The sequence below is a fragment of the Talaromyces proteolyticus genome (assembly GCF_021365285.1).
Source record: "Talaromyces proteolyticus strain PMI_201 chromosome Unknown BGW36scaffold_14, whole genome shotgun sequence".
In the NCBI taxonomy this organism is placed as follows: domain Eukaryota; kingdom Fungi; phylum Ascomycota; class Eurotiomycetes; order Eurotiales; family Trichocomaceae; genus Talaromyces; species Talaromyces proteolyticus.
In genome coordinates this window covers 439620-460669 of record NW_025764290.1, presented here as the reverse complement: position 1 = coordinate 460669, position 21050 = coordinate 439620, and the positions used below count along the sequence as shown (strand labels likewise).

Genomic DNA, 21050 nt, shown 5'->3' with positions numbered 1-21050 from the left:
TGCTTTTTCAAACCGGTCTGTCCGATATCGTCCCAAAGAATGTTGGGGAGTCTACGTCTTGGTGCTTAGAAAGCCAAATCATGTACCTTGTCTTTACCTCCGATTGGCTACTGCGACTTAACGAAGAGCAAAAGAACGTATCTGATATACATCGCCACTACTGTCCTCTCTTTATATGATGATGGCTATACGATCGTCCACTACACCTTGTTGGCCATCTGTCCTATCCCAGCTTTAGGTGATAACCTTACTGTCCAGCTGGAAGCTGTCTTCTGGACATGTAACCTCAAAATAGACCCTACCATCTTAAAGATCTATACCTTCGCTCCCAAGGCTCTTTTAAATGGACTGGCTTGTGTTCATATAATGCCTTTATAGAGAGCATACATGACGGTCAATTTAACATTACCCTTACTTACGAGCAATTAGAGGTGATTACTACTGTCAAAAAACGGAAGAGCCTTCTCAAAAAAAAATGATAGAGAATATACAAAGACTCTATGTGCCAATCCGATTGAAAAGTATAAGGCCTGCGTAAAGAATAATTTTACGAAGTAAAAGGCTACAATTAAGTACAAAGGACAGTTTACTATAAATAAACTCTATTATTGTGTTATCTACAATGCTTCCTTTTGACACAATAAGATCAAGCTCATTAATATATTTACACACTCACACACAACTCTTTACTAGCTTTCTTCCTTCTCTCTCTGTCTTGTTCTCGTGTATTGCTACCTAGATAGGGAAATACATAATAAACTTCAGTTAACACTTAATAGTCCCAAAACTCGGAAAAAGTAATAAATTATGATGGGTAATTGTGTATAGATTTCTCGGCCGACTCTCTCTCTCCCGAATCCCCGCAAACTTCTAATTCCCCGCCGCTGATAGGCCACGCCTGCCCTCCGCAATCGCCCGACGATCTGATTGGCTCGCGCGGTACTATCCCGAGGTGCGATCTTGGCCCGTTTATAAGATATCTTGTCCTATCTTCCTCTTTCTTCCTTCTTCTGTACTGCTTTTTTTCACAATACATTGCGACCAGCTGGTACTAAAAATGGCCAAACTCACCGGCCAGCAGGTCGCCACCCACAACTCCAAAGACTCGTGCTGGGTGATTGTACACGGCAAGGCCTATGATGTCACCGATTTCCTACCTGGTATGTGTATATCACAAAAGACAAGAGAGAAAAACCCCACCAGCTAATGATGAATCATATGCAGAACACCCCGGCGGCCAGAAAATCATCCTGAAATATGCCGGCAAAGACGCCACCGAGGAATTCGAGCCTATCCACCCGCCAGACACCCTCGACAAGTATCTCGATGCCTCCAAGCACTTGGGCGCCGTCGACATGGCGACAGTCGAGCAGGACGAGAAAGTCAAAGACCCCGCCGAAGTCGAGCGCGAGGAGCGCATCAAAAAAATGCCCCCACTCGCGCAGTGCTACAATCTGCTCGATTTCGAGGCTGTTGCGAGACAGGTCATGAAGAACACCGCCTGGGCATACTACTCGAGCGGAGCCGATGACGAGATTGTACGAACCTCTCCATCAGTTTTTAGTTGTGTATCTAATTGAGTCAGACAATGCGGGAAAACCACTCTGCCTTCCACAAAATCTGGTTCCGACCACGGATCCTCGTGGACGTTGAAACTGTTGATTTCACCACCACAATGCTCGGCACCAAGACCTCTATCCCGTTCTACATCACCGCCACGGCATTGGGGAAACTCGGGAATCCGGAGGGCGAAGTAGTCCTGACGAGGGCGGCGCGCCAGCACAACGTGGTCCAGATGATCCCGACACTTGCATCCTGCTCCTTCGACGAGATTGTCGACGCCAGGGAAGGCGACCAAGTGCAATGGCTACAACTATACGTAAACAAAGACCGGGCCATCACAAAACGCATAATCGAGCACGCCGAGAAACGCGGATGCAAGGCGCTCTTCATCACGGTGGATGCGCCGCAACTGGGACGCCGTGAGAAGGACATGCGCGTGAAATTCTCCGACGAAGGGTCGAACGTGCAGTCAAAGGGCGGGGACAGCGTTGATCGGTCGCAAGGCGCGGCGCGCGCCATATCCTCGTTTATTGATCCCAGTCTGTCGTGGAAGGATATCCCCTGGTTTCTGTCCGTTACCAAAATGCCGATTATTCTGAAAGGTGTGCAGTGTGTGGAAGACGTGCTGCGGGCCGTCGAGGCCGGTGTACAGGGCGTCGTGTTGTCGAATCATGGCGGTCGACAGCTTGATTTTGCGCGCTCGGGGATCGAGGTGCTGGCAGAAGTCATGCCGGTGCTGCGTGAGCGAGGGTGGGAGAAGAAGATTGAGATCTTTGTAGACGGTGGCGTGCGGCGGGCGACGGATATCATTAAGGCGTTGTGTTTGGGCGCCACGGGCGTGGGTATTGGACGACCGTTCCTGTATGCCATGTCGGCGTATGGCCAGCAAGGTGTCGAGCGGGCGATGCAGCTGCTCAAGGAAGAGATGGAGATGAACATGCGGCTGATTGGCGCTGCCAAGATTGAGGATTTGAACCCGAGTTTGTTGGATGTTAGGGGTCTACAGGGTGGCCATCACGCAGCGGTGCCGTCGGATACGTTGGGGTTGAATGTATATGATCCGTTGTTGTCGCCACGGTTTGCCGAGAAGGCGAAGTTGTAAATAGACGATAAGATGAGTGTACGATACCGTACTATATATTTACTATATATTCATTGATAGATTCCAATGTTCAATCTTATGTGCGTACTCGATCAATATATACATATTAAACTCCACGCCAAAACAGATGACCCGCTATACGCAGCATTAGCAACACAAAATAGTGAGATAGATTATAACAGCCAGAGGCATCAAAGCGTAAACACCTGCGGTGGATTCCTCAGAACCCCGGAATCCTTATACATGGCCGCAGCATTCACCATCCAGCCACTCCCACGATTCGACTCTCCACCCCAAACCCTTGACCAAACGATGCCCGTGACACCATAAACCAGAACCCTAAGCGCATCGAACCAATTACGCGGCGTAAAAAAGTCATATAGAAACCCCCATCTCGAGCGCCGCCGCGAGCATCGCGTGGACAGCCTCTCCCACGCCTTCTGCGCTTCGTCCCAGTACACTGGTTCCGCGCCGTATGCGAAATGCACGTGGCCGAAGACGTGCAGTTTGGGACGCACACGCCAGACTTCGGCGAGCAGGAAGGGGCAGCCGATGCTGAAGGCCGGGCCGAGGTCGCGGTGGGCATACGGAGGTGTGTGCGTGATCAGGATGTCTGTCTCTATCGGGATTGTCCCGCTCCAGGCGTCTTGTGAGGGTGGGTAGGTGAATGCATGCTCGGGGCCCATCGACATTGGGGTCGGGATCTGGGGGGCGCCGTAGATATTCAGCTTCCGAGATCGAGCAGCTGCTCCAGCTCCAGCTCCAGCTCCGGGGTCTGGAAAAGTCAAGGTGATGGAGGAATGTTGGAGGTAGTGGATGTTGTCGCCCCAGTCGATGCGGTGGCTGTCAAAGTCGTCGATGGACTGGATTGATGCGGTCGACGCGGAAACTGACACCAATGTCTTGTCGCGGTCTTCGTCGAGGCGAGAGCGCGGGTCGAAGTAGCTGTCATGGTTGCCCGCAATCACGACTTTGTGTGCATGCGGCAGCGCCGTAAGCCAGTCGACCGCCGCCTGGATCTCGCGCACGCTGCCATCATTGCACAGGTCGCCGGCGTGGATGAGTAGGTCGCCGGGGGGAACGTCGGGCCATTCGAGCGTGTGTGTGTCTGAGATGCAGACGACGCGGATTGGGCGTGAGGTTGGCGATGGTGTGTGGGGTGAGCCGCGTAGGCGGAGGAGGAGGATGTATACGGGGTGCAGGAAGAAGGCGAGCGGTGAGGCGAGCAGGCGGTCGACGATCGGCCGCTCGATGAAGGGGTTTGCCATCGTGTGCGGCCTAGGCCATGAATCGGTAGGGTCAACTGGTGTTGAACAGGATATGATGTTGATGTTGGAACTGGGGATGGAGAGATGAAGATGGAGATGTGGGGTAGAGGTGTTAATAGAAGAAGCGTAGTGAAAGGCTGGATGTGATTAATAATAACAATAATTAGCTGGTAGCTGCAGCTGTTGAGGAAAGGACTGTCGAGATCGCCGGTATTGTGGTAACCTGTGAGTGTAGGTTGCTGGGGCGCTGGCGGTGAGCATCAAGCTATACCTCTATTAATATCAGGACTCATTACCATACGAATACTAGAACGTACATAGAACAGCGTGCAACCATACCATCACCAGATAAAAAATGCATCTAAACCACAGATTCAATCACAGACAGTAATAAAACCACCCATTTGTTGGGCAATCTCCCTATATTATAGTATATATGGAGTGAGTCTAGTGATAAATAGAAGCCTGTCGTCATAGCCGCACTCTAATGCTGAGGCCGCTCCGGGCGTCTCCGTGGCAGCTGAGCGAGTTCCTTCCTTCCTGTTTCAATATTGTACTTGCGCCGACACCAGTTGACATTGTATTGAATCTCTTGCGGCTACATTATTGCTATTGCTACTGCTGCGAGTATCACTCGATCTATCACCGTATCAGTCAGGTCACGATCCAGTTCTACTTCCCCGTCCACGCAGAGACTAAGAGCAATCCCGTACCATTGCGGACATTCCTGGACTGGCCTCCTCCAATCAGCACCGCCAGCGCCCGCTCATGTTCGCAGCCAGCCTCAATGATTCATATTGTTCTTGCTGCTTCTGCTTTCCAGCTTAACGTTTCCTCCGTTTCTCTGTAGTCTGCTGAGGACCTGCTTAAATACTATTACGATCACCGTCACACTACTGACCAAACCCCTCTTACCTCTTGAGTCGTGACTAGCCGCCCCTCCTGCATCGGTTTGAGATCGAGCGCGCAGTGGCGATACGCCATAGCTCCGGGTACCTATCGACTTCATCGCTGTCTGTCGATGACTCTGGCTAAGACCAATTCGGAGCCCCATATATCGACTGAGTTCCTGCTGCCACCAGTAGTGTGAGTGAGTCCCCCCCCAACCGTCCGCCGTCCGCACACCACAGGCCGCAGGTCACCGTACTGAGTGCTCCCCGCCCTCAGGCATCTGGACCGTCTCCCAATCGCCCCGACCGTGTTCGGTTTTTCCCACCGACAAAATAACTAGCACCTCAGCACCTCACCTCACCTGCTTCCTGCGATCGTCCTGCGATCGTCCTGCGATCTGCTTGCTTGCCACTCACCAGTGCGGCCGCCGGATCATGAATGGGGGAGACATCAAGAAGGCCGTGATTAACAAGGGAAAACAGATGGCGAGCGTTGCCTCTGCCGCCGCAAATGGCAACGGCGGCAAAAAGAGGAGGAAGGGTACTGATCTCAAGCCTATTGTGACAAACGAGAATCCTGCCATTGCTGACTCGTCTGTAGCCAGCACTTCCAGCCAAGGGTCTGTATTTCTATTTTGATTTTATTATTTTGCTGTGTGGTGGTGCTAAGTGTGTCGCAGCGTCCCGGTCGCATCCCCGCTATCCCACCAAAAGGCCGCGCCGCTTTCGCGTTCTGAGTCGTCCTCATCTGGAGAGGAGCAAGAAACTACAGCTGATGAGGAGGATTCAGAGGATTACTGCAAAGGTGGTTACCATCCTGTTCACGTCGGAGAGACCTACAACAACGGCCGGTACGTTGTCGTACGGAAGCTGGGATGGGGTCACTTCTCAACTGTCTGGTTGTCGCGCGACACTACCAATGGCAAGCATGTCGCATTAAAGGTTGTGCGGTCCGCCGCCCACTACACCGAGACCGCCATCGATGAAATCAAGCTGCTCACCAAGATCGTCCAAGCCAACCCTGGCCATCCAGGTCGGAAACATGTCGTCAGTCTGTTAGATTCGTTCGAGCACAAGGGACCCAACGGTGTTCATGTCTGCATGGTGTTTGAAGTGCTAGGCGAGAATTTACTAGGCTTGATCAAACGTTGGAATCATCGGGGTATCCCCATGCCGTTGGTCAAACAGATTACAAAACAGGTTCTGCTAGGACTGGACTATCTGCACCGAGAATGTGGCATCATTCATACCGATCTGAAACCGGAAAACGTGTTGATAGAGATTGGAGACGTCGAGCAGATTGTTCAGACGTACGTGAAGGATGATCCCAAGACCGACAAAGACAAAGACGATAATCGCAATGGCCGTCGGCGGAGACGCACTCTTATAACAGGCAGTCAGCCACTTCCGAGTCCGCTACACACGAGCTTCAGTCATATGGATCTATTCAAGTCTAGTAGCTCTCATAGCAGTCTGAACCAGATGTTAAGCGAGGGAGGTGAGTGTTTTTTCTTTTTCTTTTTGATGCTCTGTTTAACATGCATCAGATAATTCGAAGCCTGCGGTATCAATGAAAGATGTTCTGGGCATCAAGGACAACATCCCCACCATTCCAGAGGATGATATGCAAAAGCAACGCGAGAAGACGGCGTAAGAGACCTTTTCTCTTTTTTATCTTAGTAATGCTAACATTCATTACAGAGACTTGTTGGAGAAGGAAGTCTCTAGTATTTCTTTAGATAAGAGCCCTTCGGATTCCCCACCCAAGGACATAGGCGATATCATCTCGGTCAAGATTGCGGATCTAGGAAATGCATGCTGGGTCGGCCATCATTTCACAAATGATATTCAGACGCGACAATATAGGTCACCGGAAGTTATCCTAGGTGCAAAGTGGGGGGCCAGTACAGATGTTTGGAGTATGGCTTGCATGGTAAGAGCTGTTTATGATAGAATAAGGACAAATGCTTACATCAGGCATAGATTTTTGAATTAATCACTGGAGACTACCTGTTCGACCCCCAGTCCGGTACCAAGTACGGGAAAGACGATGACCACATTGCCCAAATCATCGAGCTGCTAGGACCGTTCCCCCGATCTCTATGTCTTTCAGGGAAATGGTCACAAGAGATATTCAACCGCAGGGGAGAACTGCGCAACATCCACCGTCTCCGGCACTGGGCATTGCCGGATGTACTACGTGAGAAATATCATTTCACGGTGGAAGAAGGCAAACGAATCAGCGACTTCTTACTCCCGATGCTTGAGCTATTACCAGAAGACCGAGCGAATGCAGGAGGTATGTCGAGCCACGACTTCGTCAAAGAAACGCCAGGCATGAGCAATGTTGATCTGGACATATCGCCTGGCACGCGCGGAGAGAATATTGACGGCTGGGCGTCGGAAGTTAAGAAACGATAAATTTTGTCTTCTGAATGCATTAAGAGGAGCAAGAGAATTATATCTTGTTGAATATTTGCTGTCTACTCTTTTCACCTCTTTCACCTCTCGTACCTTGGCATCATCATATCCGTTAGAATTCCATACCGATGGCCTTTTATTCTGCCTTGTCAAGGCGGGTAATAAGGCCGCACGGGGGATACCAATCCCTATTACTCGCAGAATACTATCGCGTGGAACCCTACACAGATCTAAACTCCTCGCCGCGCTTCTTACGACTTTATCACCTTGTTCCACGACTTTCATACATCAACCAACCGAATCAATGGAATAGTCCTACTCTTACTGCTAATAGCAGGACTATTGGTTTCTCATTTATATCCATCCTCCCCTTTCCTTTGTTCATATTGGGAGACTTGCTTGGGTCATTGGTCTTGAATATGATGGAGGTTTTCTTTTTGGTCAGTCAGCCGAGAAGCCGCCTGACAAAGGCATACTCTACATACTACATTCATTCGTTATGTAGATGCATTGTTTCTGGATGTTTTACAAAGTTTGTTGTTCATTTGATTTGATATGAAAATTCATGATACGAATAGAGCTGCTTCTGTTTTCTCCCTATGTTTTGAGAATTTAGGAATTAGTGGAGGATTGTTTACTCTTAACAATTGACGGAAATATGGAATTATAATAATATAATCCGAGAAGAACTCCCAACGCCAATTTCCCACGCTGTGCTATGTACCTTATACAGTCAACGTATGTCGTATACAGAGTAATGAAAATGCTATTCATCCATCTGCCACGCATACTCCAAATTACTAGTCCTCTCCTTCCTCGCTCTCGCCTGAAACCACTCTTTCTCAAACCCATTCGCCCTATCCACTCCATCCCACCGATGACCAGGCCTTATCCCATATCTATTCGGCGCAAAGCCCCCTTTATACAGAGGTTTCCCCGTCGAACTCGTACCCGTCTTCTTCGACGTCAAGAACTGTGCCGCAGGATCATTCCATCGTTCGCGAGCCCGCAGCTCCTCATTCAAATCCTCATCCTCCGCCGTCCGCGCCAACGGCATCGCGCGCGCGTCTCGTAGCTCTTGTCGTCGTTCTTCACGCTGTTGCCGCTGTACATCCCCCATCAGCGCTTCCTTTGCCCGCTCCTCTTTTTCCTTTTCTTCTTCCTCTGCTCGTCGTGCTTCAGCGCGTTTCATAGCCACGTTGATAATCCGCCCGGAGGCGTCACGGTATATCGTCTGCTGGTGGCTCGCTGCTGCCCCGTCCTCTTCTTGCTGTGCCACTGACGCCTGGAACGCTGCGAGATCTTTCTTCTTTTTGCGTTCCTGTGCTGCGACCATCGCCGCTGTCTGTGCCGCTGTTTGGAGACCGGGGCGCGCCCCAGATTCCATCCGCGGACCACCGTCCTCCTCATCATCAATACCCCCTTCTATAGCTGGCGCATCATCCATATTCTCCGCGCGCAGCCTCGCCGCACTCTCTGCCGCCGCCGAGGCCAGAATTGCATCCGCTTCATCCTCACCCTCCCCACCAGCAGGCGTAGCAGTCGCAACAGCCTTCCAGCCGGATTTCTTCTTCCGGCGGAACTCGGCCGTTGAGCGGGAGGCATCTAGCACAAAGGGGGAGTTTTCGTCATCCTCGTTGTGATTAGGGCCGCCTGAGGCGCGGAGAGAGGGCGGATCGTCGTCGGCGATAATCAGGCCGCCGCTGCCAGTATCGTCGAAGTTGTCGCCGTATTTGTTCTTTTTTCTTTTCTTTTTGGGGCGCTCGGGTTGCGGGTCCGCAGTTAGGTAATTTTTGGCCAGGTAGTCGGCCAGAGACGAGGGCATTGTAGGTGTTTGGCGTGTTAAAAATGTTTGGTGGTGGTGGAGTTGATAGTAAAAGCATGGAGCTTGATGGGTGGTTATCAATGCGGATTAATGTTGTTGCGGCTACATCTAGATAGCTGTTGATTTTAGTAGAATCCATGTATAGTTTCAAATATATCGAGGATTTTTGCAATTGAGTTATTAATCATGTAGTTCTGTGATTACCTTTGACTAAAATTCACAACTCATATTAAATTTTAATTGGCATAAAATGCATGTGTCTGAAGTCTCACTGCTCAAAACCATGCATTGATGCCGCTCGTATCGATTTCAAATCAGAGCATCAACATTGATCTGCATCCTTCGACCTTCCAGTCAATCAGCTACAATTTGACCTTAAAACATATTTCCACCAAATTCTACAGATAATAAATCCAACTCACTCCTACCACAAAATGCCCCGCACAGACGAAGCCGAGCATTGGTTCAACGCCGTCTACGAAGCCGTTCAAGAAATCCCCCTTGGCTACGTAACCACCTACGGCCATATAGCACTGTTACTAGGATACCGTAAGCCTCCTACATCCTTAACTGAAAAAACACAGCTCGAGAATGACTACTTAATCATATGCCCTGTATAGCCCGCCGAGCCCGGCAAGTCGGGGTATGTCTGAAACACCTCCCATCCAACAGGACCAACTCGACTGGCAACGGAGATGGAGAAGGAGAAGACGAGAACGACGAGCGCGGCGAGATTTACCATCATTTTCATGATGATAATGTCCCCTGGCAGAGAGTTGTGAATTCAAAGGGGACGATATCGCATCGGTATGTAGTAGACATCTACATAGCTCAGGCTAATATGACATTAATGATGGGTGCACCGCATGCGTCCGGGGGTCAACTGGTATAATAAGTAGTGGATAGTGCTGACTGTTATAGTGGCGCTGGGAGTGCAGCGCGTCAGGCTGATGCGCTGAGACATGAAGGCGTTACGGTCGAGGAGGATGCGATGGGGGACTATTATATTGATATGCACAGATACGGATGGTTCCCGGATCGGTTGCCGAGTGAAGAGGGGGAGAGCGAGGGGAGTGATGTTTAATATATGGAAAGTATACAGGTTCAGAAAGCTTGTTTTTACGGAGTAGCATGATGCAATGTAACGTCCATGGGTTTAGCGATAGAATTGGTGTGTGGCATGAAGATACACTGATTGATTGATATGGAAAACAGTCTGGTGAGCAAAATTCACATTTGTACCGTGTTTTCATCAGAGACGTTATAAATATGATGTACTAAGCAAAAAGCAATCTAATTATGATGGTAGAATGTGGTGTGGGTGTGGTGGCATGAACATGAGATAGGCTGTCAAAAAGTTGTGACAGGAGGGAATATCAACGACAGAAGCAATGATTTGTTTGCAGTTACATAAGAAAAAAGAGGTTAGGGAAGGGGCTCCAACTACATAACAACGCAGCCTAAGTTCGTCAGTCATTGACCTACACTGTGTCGAGTAATGGGGCATACATGAGTTTTGTTTCTTGGCTATTGTCTTGTTAGTAAAGTATTAGTTCACGGGACAAGTGACGTACCTTGGGTATAGAACATCTTGCTTTGAGATGAGAGGCCGTCAGACTTGGCAACCAAACTGTCGATTTTCTCTCCTATAAAGACTTTAGTCTCTGATATACCACCCAGATTATATAGGAACGAACCTCGCTCTAGAACCGATTCGATAGTTTTGTGTCTATTTGAATTAGCGTGGCCTTCGGGCAACTTGCTAGGTTTAACATACAGCACAATTTTGGTCTGGTCCAGCTCTTGTTGGATTTTCATAATCGAATCCGCCTGTGACGGGTCTTGGTATTTCTTGATGTATTCAGCCAGTTGAGGAAGAGCGAGGCCTCGTTCTGGCAAGCTTGGGTTAGAGTATTCGCTGCGAGGGTGTTTGGAGAGGAATTCGTCGGTGCTAGTCGCTTGATCAGCATGGGGTAATATTACTCAAGAGACATATGACGCATACATTTTCGACAGGAGTTGTTGCGCGACAAGAGGAGGCTGGTTCGGTTAGTTTGGACTATGATGCGGGCAGATGGAACAGGCGTACGTATTCACTGTCGCTGACAATGACTCCGGCGACACCGTCTCGGCTCATGGAATGGAAAGCTGTTGATTATCCCAGAATCAGTATGCCGTCCCGTGTAATTACAATCTGGAACCTCACTGTAGCTCTTTTCCTCGATTGTTTGTCTCTGACCGGCCTTGGTTCTTTCTGTTCTGCATAAGCCCCTAAATTCTATCTATTATCGCATGCGGCATGCTCACCCGCCACGGTCTTTGTAAATAGCCTGTAATGAAAGAAACGTATTAGCGACGTCGAATCTTCAGAACCTAGCAGCGGGGACTTGCATCATGAATTCTTCATAGTTCTGGCGAGTAAATCTCGAGAAACTAAACCTCATCAGCCAAAACGCCAGTAAACCGACCGCTTCTGTATCTACCTAGTGAGATCCTTTTCTCCGGTGAGCTCCAAGGCCGGCTTGGGCTCGTTGCGGAGGACCTGTGACGACGGGTTAATTCAAGGAATGGGGGCTGGCGGCAAGAGTGTCTTACTCCCATGTAAAAGATCTTCATGATGGTGATATGGACAAGCGATCGTTGTGTAGAGCAAGTGTCAGCAAGGCAGGGCAAGCTTATAAGCATAGGCCAGTATGTCGTTGCCTGTCTGTGGTGAGTGTGACAGCAGTAGATAACAGGCAGTGTCACTGGGGTTCCGCTCCCATTGTCATTGCGGCGGCTGTGGCCCCCGCTTGCCGCTTGCCATTTGGCGTTTAGCGCCTCGGACGGCCCTTGGCGGTGTATTAAGGTTGCCAAGCCTGAAGCCCTGACAGACTGCCCTAACTCCTGCTCGGTGACTAATTAAGAGCAACATCCCGCCGTCTTGTTATTACCCCACTGATGCCTTTATATTTCTTTGCTTCTGGCATCAACCCCATATCGGTACACTTGTACATAAGCAACAGTGAAAATGGCGGACATCGCTACCCTACAGACTCAGTGGCTGCAACAGCTCTCTGAAATGCAGCAATCTATTGCCGATTTGAAACTCGACGACCGTACGAAAACCATCGAACTAAACAACGCCACAGACGTCGATGTCGATTTCGAAGATGACGAGTACTCTTCGGGAACAGTAGATGATATTTGGGATGTTATTAGTTCGGATGAAGAAAGTGATGACTTTGACGACATAAACGGGGTGCTGCTTCCCTCTGGCACGGAAGATTATAGCTACGCTTGGTTGGTGTCGAAATGTGAGACACTGGCGTCTCAAAGGTCTGGATTCGGAAAAGAAGAGCTTTTAGAGCAAATAACAGCAGTTCTGGCAGCTGATTCCGGGGATGACGAGCTGCAAATGTCTTTGGCTGAGATTGTGGGATTCGATAATCTTGACCTGGTTATAGACTTGATCGCTCATCGACAAAAGATACTTTCACCCAAGACGTCAAGAAGTGCAGCTCAAACGGATGGACTGATGGCCGGGAGATTGCAAACTCTCGCAGAGCGTGAACAATCCCTGCGTCGGCAAGACCACGAGCACAAACACACACCTCTAGCGGGGGCTCAAACCCGGGAGGGACCGAAATACCCACACGTTTATAAAGTACATGACTCTCGCAATACACTGTCTTTGGGAGGAAAGAAATATGGTCTTCCGAATGGTAGTGATCAGGTTGAACATCAAAAATATACCGAAATCAGCGTCCCAGCATCGCGTGGCATTTCTCCAGTAGGACCAAACCAGAAACTTGTCCAGATTTCGTCTTTAGATGGGTTGTGCAGAGGCACATTTAAAGGATACAAAACGCTAAACCGGATGCAGAGTCTACTTTACGAAGTTGCGTATAAAACTAGCGAGAATATGCTCATTTGTGCGCCCACTGGTGCTGGTAAGACAGACGCTGCCATGTTGACCATTCTCAATGCCATTTCAAAGAATATCATACCCAATCCTCTGGAGGAATCTGATGCAACAGAATTTACAGTCCAACTTGATGACTTCAAAGTTGTCTATGTTGCACCCATGAAGGCTCTGGCAGCTGAAGTCACAGAGAAACTAGGAAAGCGTCTGGCATGGCTGGGAATTCAAGTTCGAGAATTAACTGGGGATATGCAATTATCGAAGCGCGAGATTGTGGAAACTCAAATCATCGTGACCACCCCTGAGAAATGGGATGTTGTGACGAGAAAAAGCACTGGTGATACTGAACTTGTCCAGAAAGTTCGCTTGCTCATCATTGATGAAGTTCACATGCTTCACGACGAACGTGGTGCTGTTATTGAATCTCTTGTTGCGCGAACCGAGCGTCAGGTTGAGAGTACACAATCCTTGATTCGGATTGTTGGGCTTTCTGCGACCCTTCCAAACTATATCGACGTTGCAGATTTCTTAAAAGTAAATAGAATGGCTGGCCTGTTCTTTTTCGATCAATCATTCCGTCCCGTACCGCTGGAACAGCATTTTGTCGGTGTTAAAGGAAAGCCTGGCAGTAAACAATCTCGCGAGAATCTCGATGCCGTTGCATTTGAGAAAGTTCGAGACATGCTGGAGCAAGGCCACCAAGTTATGGTTTTTGTTCACTCTCGGAAAGACACTGTCCTGACGGCCCGTACTTTCAAGCAGATGGCTGCGGAGCAACAGTGTGAGGATCTATTTCTGACGGCACAGGATACAGAAGGATATAGTCAGGCAGTAAAGGATTTGAAAGGTGCACGCGCGAGAGAACTACGAGATCTCTTTGCAGCTGGCTTTGGCGCGCACCATGCTGGTTTAACAAGATCAGACCGTAACCTCATGGAACGCATGTTCGCTGAAGGCCATATCAAAGTTCTTTGCTGTACAGCAACCCTAGCTTGGGGTGTCAATCTTCCCGCCGCAGCCGTCGTTATCAAGGGAACGCAGCTCTACAGTGCACAGGAAGGTAAATTTGTGGACCTTGGGATCCTTGACGTTCTGCAGATTTTTGGTCGTGCTGGTCGTCCACAGTTTCAGGACACTGGTATTGGTTTTATTTGCACAACACACGACAAACTCCACCATTATCTTTCTGCTGTAACATCGCAGCAGCCTATTGAGTCCCGATTCTCTGCAAAATTGGTGGATAACCTGAATGCAGAAATTTCACTCGGTACTGTCACAAGTGTAGCCGAGGCTGTGCAATGGCTTGGTTACTCTTATCTCTTCGTTCGAATGAAGCGCGAGCCACGCAATTACGGCATCGAATGGGCAGAGATCCGCGATGATCCGATGTTGGTACAAAGACGCCGGGAATTAATTGTCAACGCGGCCCGAGTATTGCAGAAAAGCCAGATGATCATATTCAATGAAAGAACGGAAGAACTGCGCGCCAAAGATGTTGGCCGTATTGCTAGTCAATACTATGTTTTGCAAACCAGTATTGAGATTTTCAACGATTTGATGAGGCCACAAGCTAGCGAAGCGGACGTTCTGAGGATGATCAGTTTAAGCGGAGAATTTGACAATATTCAAGCTCGTGAGAACGAGTCCAAAGAGCTTGAAAGGTTACGTGAGGAGGCTCTCCAGACTGAGGTTGAAGGGGGTAATGACTCCCCACATGCAAAAACCAACATTCTTTTGCAATCTTACATTTCTCGTGCAAAGTTGGAAGATTTTGCCCTCGTTTCGGACTTGGCATATGTGGCTCAGCAGTCTGCACGTATATGCCGTTCGCTGTTCATGATTGCTCTGAACCGTCGTTGGGGTTATCAATGCCAGGTTTTGTTGTCGATGTGCAAATCGATTGAAAAGCAAATATGGCCATTCCAACATCCTTTCCATCAATTTGACCTACCTCTGCCTATCCTCAAAAATCTAGATGAGAAATTACCAACATCATCGGTACAGTCCATGCGGGAAATGGAACCGGCTGAAATTGGCCAGCTAGTACATAACCATCGCATGGGAAATACTCTTTCCAAGCTACTCGACAATTTCCCAACATTGAGTGTGGAAGCTGAAATCGCGCCTCTCAACCGTGACGTTCTCCGTATTCGGCTTTCTCTCTATCCTGACTTTATCTGGAACGATAGACACCATGGCGTATCAGAAGGTTACTGGATCTGGGTTGAGAATTCAGATACATCCGAAATCTATCATCATGAATATTTCATCCTGAGCCGAAAGAAACTCTATGATGAGCACGAGTTGAATTTCACCATTCCATTGTCTGATCCATTACCTTCTCAAATATATGTTCGAACCATCTCTGATCGCTGGCTTGGTGCGGAGACAGTCACACCGGTATCGTTTCAGCATCTTATTCGACCGGATACTGAAAGTGTCTACACAGATCTTCTCGACCTTCAACCCCTTCCAATTTCTGCCTTGAAGAACCCAATTCTAGAGGAGATCTATGGAGCCCGTTTCCAATACTTCAATCCAATGCAAACACAGATATTTCATACATTATACCATACATCTGCTAATGTCTTATTGGGATCGCCCACAGGAAGTGGCAAGACTGTTGCCTGCGAGCTAGCTATGTGGTGGGCTTTCCGTGAAAACCCAGGGTCTAAAGTTGTTTATATTGCCCCGATGAAAGCTCTAGTACGCGAACGAGTTCAGGACTGGCGAAAACGGCTTACTGCTGCAATGGGATTGAGATTGGTTGAGTTAACTGGTGACAACACTCCAGATACGCGAACAATCCGGGATGCCGATATCATTATCACTACCCCTGAGAAATGGGACGGTATCTCTCGAAGCTGGCAGACCAGAGGGTATGTCCGACAAGTAAGCCTGGTCATTATTGACGAGATCCATTTGTTGGGTGGTGATCGTGGTCCTATCCTGGAAATCATCGTGTCTCGTATGAATTATATTGCTTCTCAGTCTAAGGGCTCGGTAAGACTGATGGGCATGTCCACTGCATGCGCCAATGCTACGGACCTGGCGAACTGGCTCGGTGTTAAGGAGGGGCTTTACAACTTCCGACACTCTGTCCGTCCAGTTCCTCTGGAAATCTTCATTGACGGTTTCCCTGAACAGCGTGGGTTCTGTCCATTAATGCAGTCGATGAATCGCCCAACATTCTTGGCAATAAAAAATCATTCTCCTGAGAAGCCGGTCATTGTCTTCGTCGCTTCTCGGAGACAAACCCGATTGACAGCAAAGGATCTCATCAACTATTGTGGAATGGAAGATAACCCACGTCGATTCGTGCGCATGTCAGAAGACGATCTTCAACTCAATCTCACCCGTGTTAAAGACGATGCTTTACGGGAAGCTCTCAGTTTCGGTATCGGTCTCCATCATGCCGGTCTGGTTGAGTCCGACCGACAACTCGCCGAGGAACTCTTCGCAAATAACAAAATTCAAATCCTAGTGGCTACAAGTACTCTCGCCTGGGGCGTGAACTTGCCGGCACACCTCGTAGTTGTGAAGGGCACGCAATTCTTCGATGCTAAAATTGAGGGTTATAGGGATATGGATTTGACCGATGTGCTGCAAATGCTCGGCAGAGCTGGTCGTCCACAATTCGACGACTCCGGTATTGCACGGATTTTCACTCAGGACGCTAAAAAGGCTTTTTACAAGCACTTCCTGCATACTGGATTTCCGGTAGAATCAACCTTACACAAGGTGTTGGATAACCATTTGGGCGCAGAAGTATCTGCTGGCACAATCGTGACAAAACAGGATGCGCTGGATTATCTAACGTGGACTTTCTTCTTCCGTCGCCTCCATAAGAATCCCTCGTATTACGGATTGGAAATATCCGCCGACGAGCATAATACCATTGCTGCACAGCAAATCGCAGCTGAGTTCATGATCGACTTAGTCGATAAATCTCTATCCGAGCTTGCTGAGTCTTCCTGCGTTATCTTAGACTCAGCCACTGGCGAAGTCGACCCTACGCCGTTTGGTAAGATCATGAGTTACTACTACCTTTCGCACAGGACAGTCCGCTACCTGATGAGCCACGCCAAACGCGATCCGACCTTTCAGGAAGTTCTCGCATGGATGTGCTCTGCGACTGAATTCGACGAGCTCCCCGTACGACACAACGAAGACCTCATCAACGCCGAACTCTCGCGCAATCTCCCTCTCTCTCCGGAGCCTATGGGCGACCTGCCAATGTGGGATCCTCACATCAAGGCTTTCCTACTGCTGCAAGCGTACATGTCGCGCATCGACCTCCCTATTTCCGATTATGTCGGTGACCAGACATCTGTCCTAGACCAGGGCATCCGTATCATCCAAGCCTCGATCGATATTCTCGCTGAATTGGGCTACATGCCTGCCTGCCGTATGATGATGACCCTGCTACAATGCATCAAATCCGCGCGATGGCCCGAAGACCATCCATTATCTATACTCCCCAACATTGAACCAGACGCAATAAAACCCAAAACCGGTCTCCCGGATTCCCTGATCGCGCTCACATCCAGCCGTGCATCCACTCTAGCCTCAAAACTGCCTTCTGTATCTCTCCACCAACTCGACAGAATCATCTCAACCCTCCCGCGCATATCAATCTCACTATCAACCATTTCCACGACGGGAATGACACTGACACTAAGCCGCCAAAACCCTCCTTCCACACCGGATTTCAAAATCTACGCCCCGCGGTTCCCGAAACCTCAAACGGAGGGTTACTTCCTCGTTGTGTCGGACGAAAGAAATGGGGATCTTGTAGCGTTGAAGCGGGTTTCGTGGTCTTCGACGAATAACAACCGTAAAAACCAGACTATTTCATCGGGTAAGGGTAAGAGCCAAGGAGGGAGAGCGATGACGACGACGACCACGACTAGAGCGACAGTCAAGTTTCCGGGTGGTGTCTCAGGGACGATGAGAGTGAATGTGAGGATTATTAGTGATGCGTATATCGGGATGGAATGGGCGATGAATGGGATTAAGATCCCGGTTGAGGAAGAAGGGGGTGAGTCGTCTTCAGCTGCGAGGACGGTAGAGACTGATGCGCAGGTTGAGAAATGATTTGTAGTAGGCATTAGAATTATGAATAGAACATTGATCAATCAATCAATGATCGGGATACGCCTGACCTGACGATTCTGAATGTACATAAGTCTATTTGAGGTATAAACTAGGGCTAGATGACATTAAAATGATCGACGCCATATCAAATGGCAAAATGTGAAAAAAAGTGGTATCTCAACAACAAAAGGAAAACGAGAGCGTGTTAACAAGAGCTTTGCTCTATGGTAATAAAAGTATACGTGTAAACACACTGATGAAGGGGAAATCAGGTCTATCCATCCAAACTCACAACGTCTCAATTACAACGTTTTCGGACTTCTTATGTTGATGGCCTGATCCTCGACGGATATCAACGACTGTGGGGACGAGTTTCTGATGCTCGCCGAATCGTTCGTCCTTGTTAGTGGGCTCGAATTGGAAGCGATCTCGGGTGGCTGGTCCGGGTGGTAGGGATGAGGATGGCGGAGGGGCGAGAGAAGCAGATGACTGTTTGGGGGGTCGGCGGCCAGTAACAGATACGGAACGAGCGGTAGAGATGGCGAATTTTTGTTGCTCTTGACGTTGTGGTGGTTTTTGCTTTGGCTGTTGTTCTATTGATACTGTTTTCTTGTTGATTTTCAATGGCGTTGGCATTGTTTGCGATCTTGCTCGCGGTTTTGGTTGGCCTATCGGTAGGTCATGATCGCGACTGCTGACTCTTGGTGGAAACAAGGGGTTTTCTCGCGGTAGTTGATTTGCTTTCGTGCTGACAAGGTCTTCACGGCTTGTTGCTGGGGTTGAGTGTGTCGAGACATGCGCAGATATGGTGATGCTCAAAGGCGAGTCAGAACGTTTCGTGATCATTTCCCAGACAGGCTCTGGTCCGGGAATATAGGTAGGTTTGGAAATTATCTCAGAAGGAGAATCAATCCCGGCTGAAGATACCTCCGTCGATGCATACCCCAATGACGTGCCGCTCGACAGTGCAGGTGTAAGATCTGGGACGGTGAGGTGAGTGTTCTTGGTTTGGGTGCGCGGGGTTTCCGCGGGAAAAGTGTTTGATCGACGAGGACTCTTCAGTTCCAATGGCGCAGTGGCATCTAGAGGGTTTGCAGAAGGGCCATTTTCGTTATTGGGGAACAATAAGAACGCAGGCGACTTTGCTGGTCCGGGGGATGTAGCCCGTCGTTGAGGTATAGGAGGTTCGATAAAATTGTTCTATATGTTGTTAATAATCCTGATATGAAACGGAAATTGATACTAAACCCACGTTTTTTCTATGATGAACTTGTATCTGATTCAATGCCTTACTCCGTCTGGCTAGTAGAGACGAAGAAGGCTTTTGTCCCAGCACACTGCTAAACATGACACTGTACCGCTCCATATGGACAGTAGGAATGTCAATCTGCAACAACGAATCATCTTTGGCATCCTGGCCTTTGATGATACTTTTGTCCGGTGTTGGTATTGGGTTGATATTAGCAGTTCCATTATCGGAGCTTGGAAATTGCATCTGTGATTCGGGATGATATGGCTGATTATTCCTGTCGAGCTGGTAGAAAGGCTCATACGTCTGCCTCGTCTCACCCTGCTTTCCTTTGAAAAGATCGCCGAACTTTTTCCACTTGCTTGGCTTCCGTCTTAAAGAGCCCGGTGGCTCTGTCCTCTCCGAAGAAACGTCTATGGTAGGGGTCTTCCATTCAATCGGTTGAAATTGTGGCGGAGGCGGTAGCATGCTAGGACTACCCAATGCAATCCCAATCATAGACCCGTCCATGGTGCCATTAGCAGAATGTCCAGTGACCAATCCGTCTGGCGGCTCGGTCACGGTAAAGTCAAATGCTTGAACGGCGTCCTGAAATTCTTGCATCGTTATTTCTGTGTGGGGTTTACCACGCTCGGCCATACCCTGCTTGGGCGATTCAATGTCCCAGAGACCCCGGAGATCATCTCGAGGCGCAGCGTCTGTGAAAGTGAGAACCGGTTGTGATATCGCAGTGGCCGAATTTCCGTGCTTCCTTCCAAAGATACCCATTTTCCCTCCTTTTCTATACTTTCTTATAAAAATTATATGCACGAATTGAAGAAGCTGAATATCCAATCCCTAAAATGAGGACTCGTATAGTGTTCGAAAAGAACGGACGGCTTTCCAGAAGGCCAAGAGGGTTGGTCAAGTTAGAAATCTGCACCAGCGCAGAATTTGAGAGGAGAATGACACTCAAACAAGTACAAATAAGTCTGGAACCCAAATAGTGGGCTAGGGCAACCCTTTAATTCATTGTGTGTTTAAGATGTCACATCTAGATGGAGATGAGACAAATGTTATGCGGGCCGGGGCGGTGATTGGCCCGTTTCTTCTCATCCTGGGAGGCATTGGACAACAACGATCAGCCCCAGTCAGGGACAAAAGGCCAGGCATGGTCCATGATTGCTCGGGGCAGACTCGAGTCAGCTGCAGGTGCCAGCCCCCGATCGATTCGCTTGCTAGGCCCGGTTGATCAGATTAGCAGGCTCACGGGCGGCAGGCGAGTCGCATTCGTAGAAGGCGAGACGGCTCTTTGGATTTAATTAAACTACCGCCACCTTTATTTTGTCGTTGGCCCAATCAGCGGCCATGTTTCCGACAATTCCGTTGTGTCCTTCAGCTTCAATTGTCTTGTCAACTGAACTCAGTCGCCACCAAAAAAGAAAAAGCTCGTGCGACTTTTTCTCCCTCCATCGGAAAAAGTCTTTTGGTAAATCTGAAGACGCCAGAACGGCCGTGGTAACAAGGGTGAATTAATGGATAGCCGACTACCAGAGCGTGCCAACTGCTGTGCAAATCTCTTGCTTCGAATGTACCAAATTGAGAAGAATGCCGACTCTCATCAATGCTTCTGGGGCCATTTGCAAGATCAACTGACCTCACCGTACTTTTCCTGCAAGATGGCGAGGCTCAGAAAACGTGAGGAAGGGTCTAAACAGTGGTGAAACACTGTGGCGTTATGTAGCAGAGGAG

General features: G+C 48.9%; 8 protein-coding genes across 8 annotated transcripts; 4 read left to right on the top strand and 4 right to left on the bottom strand.

The window, feature by feature from the left end:
- The first annotated feature begins 993 nt into the window (after positions 1-993).
- BGW36DRAFT_329358 (FMN-dependent dehydrogenase-domain-containing protein) lies at positions 994-2725 on the top strand. The gene is made up of 3 exons (XM_046212797.1): positions 994-1160; positions 1225-1538; positions 1586-2725. Exons 1-3 carry the CDS (start codon positions 1058-1060, stop codon positions 2663-2665), a joined length of 1497 nt encoding a protein of 498 aa, XP_046066231.1. The 5' UTR covers positions 994-1057; the 3' UTR covers positions 2666-2725.
- A 131-nt stretch (positions 2726-2856) lies between these two features.
- BGW36DRAFT_307302 (Metallo-dependent phosphatase-like protein) lies at positions 2857-3933 on the bottom strand (the record flags this gene model as incomplete). The annotated part of the gene is made up of 1 exon (XM_046212227.1): positions 2857-3933. One exon carries the CDS (start codon positions 3931-3933, stop codon positions 2857-2859), a length of 1077 nt encoding a protein of 358 aa, XP_046066230.1.
- Positions 3934-5258: 1325 nt separating this feature from the next.
- On the top strand, positions 5259-7244 carry BGW36DRAFT_307511 (putative serine protein kinase Sky1; the record flags this gene model as incomplete). The annotated part of the gene is made up of 5 exons (XM_046212245.1): positions 5259-5443; positions 5504-6321; positions 6371-6473; positions 6525-6756; positions 6807-7244. 5 exons carry the CDS (start codon positions 5259-5261, stop codon positions 7242-7244), a joined length of 1776 nt encoding a protein of 591 aa, XP_046066229.1.
- Positions 7245-8010: 766 nt separating this feature from the next.
- Positions 8011-9069, bottom strand: BGW36DRAFT_307225 (putative cell cycle control protein; the record flags this gene model as incomplete). The annotated part of the gene is made up of 1 exon (XM_046212222.1): positions 8011-9069. The coding sequence occupies one exon, from the start codon at positions 9067-9069 to the stop codon at positions 8011-8013; it is 1059 nt and encodes a 352-aa protein (XP_046066228.1).
- A 434-nt stretch (positions 9070-9503) lies between these two features.
- BGW36DRAFT_401417 (MGMT family protein) lies at positions 9504-10153 on the top strand (the record flags this gene model as incomplete). Its single annotated transcript, XM_046218741.1, has 3 exons — positions 9504-9618; positions 9690-9876; positions 9991-10153. The coding sequence occupies 3 exons, from the start codon at positions 9504-9506 to the stop codon at positions 10151-10153; spliced, it is 465 nt and encodes a 154-aa protein (XP_046066227.1).
- A 359-nt stretch (positions 10154-10512) lies between these two features.
- Positions 10513-11685, bottom strand: BGW36DRAFT_401416 (putative snare protein Ykt6; the record flags this gene model as incomplete). Its single annotated transcript, XM_046218740.1, has 12 exons — positions 10513-10529; positions 10579-10596; positions 10644-10715; positions 10767-10798; positions 10847-11020; positions 11075-11109; positions 11159-11217; positions 11276-11323; positions 11377-11399; positions 11443-11502; positions 11553-11611; positions 11665-11685. 12 exons carry the CDS (start codon positions 11683-11685, stop codon positions 10513-10515), a joined length of 618 nt encoding a protein of 205 aa, XP_046066226.1.
- Position 11686: 1 nt separating this feature from the next.
- BGW36DRAFT_401415 (putative DEAD/DEAH box helicase) lies at positions 11687-18070 on the top strand (the record flags this gene model as incomplete). The annotated part of the gene is made up of 15 exons (XM_046218739.1): positions 11687-11713; positions 12104-13913; positions 13956-13970; positions 13992-14041; positions 14072-14266; positions 14309-14389; positions 14414-14494; positions 14516-14639; positions 14670-14752; positions 14780-15016; positions 15053-15172; positions 15203-15325; positions 15362-15364; positions 15386-15865; positions 15890-18070. 15 exons carry the CDS (start codon positions 11687-11689, stop codon positions 18068-18070), a joined length of 5610 nt encoding a protein of 1869 aa, XP_046066225.1.
- A 288-nt stretch (positions 18071-18358) lies between these two features.
- On the bottom strand, positions 18359-20087 carry BGW36DRAFT_364677 (uncharacterized protein; the record flags this gene model as incomplete). The annotated part of the gene is made up of 2 exons (XM_046214576.1): positions 18359-19270; positions 19323-20087. The coding sequence occupies 2 exons, from the start codon at positions 20085-20087 to the stop codon at positions 18359-18361; spliced, it is 1677 nt and encodes a 558-aa protein (XP_046066224.1).
- Between the last annotated feature and the right edge of the window lie 963 nt (positions 20088-21050).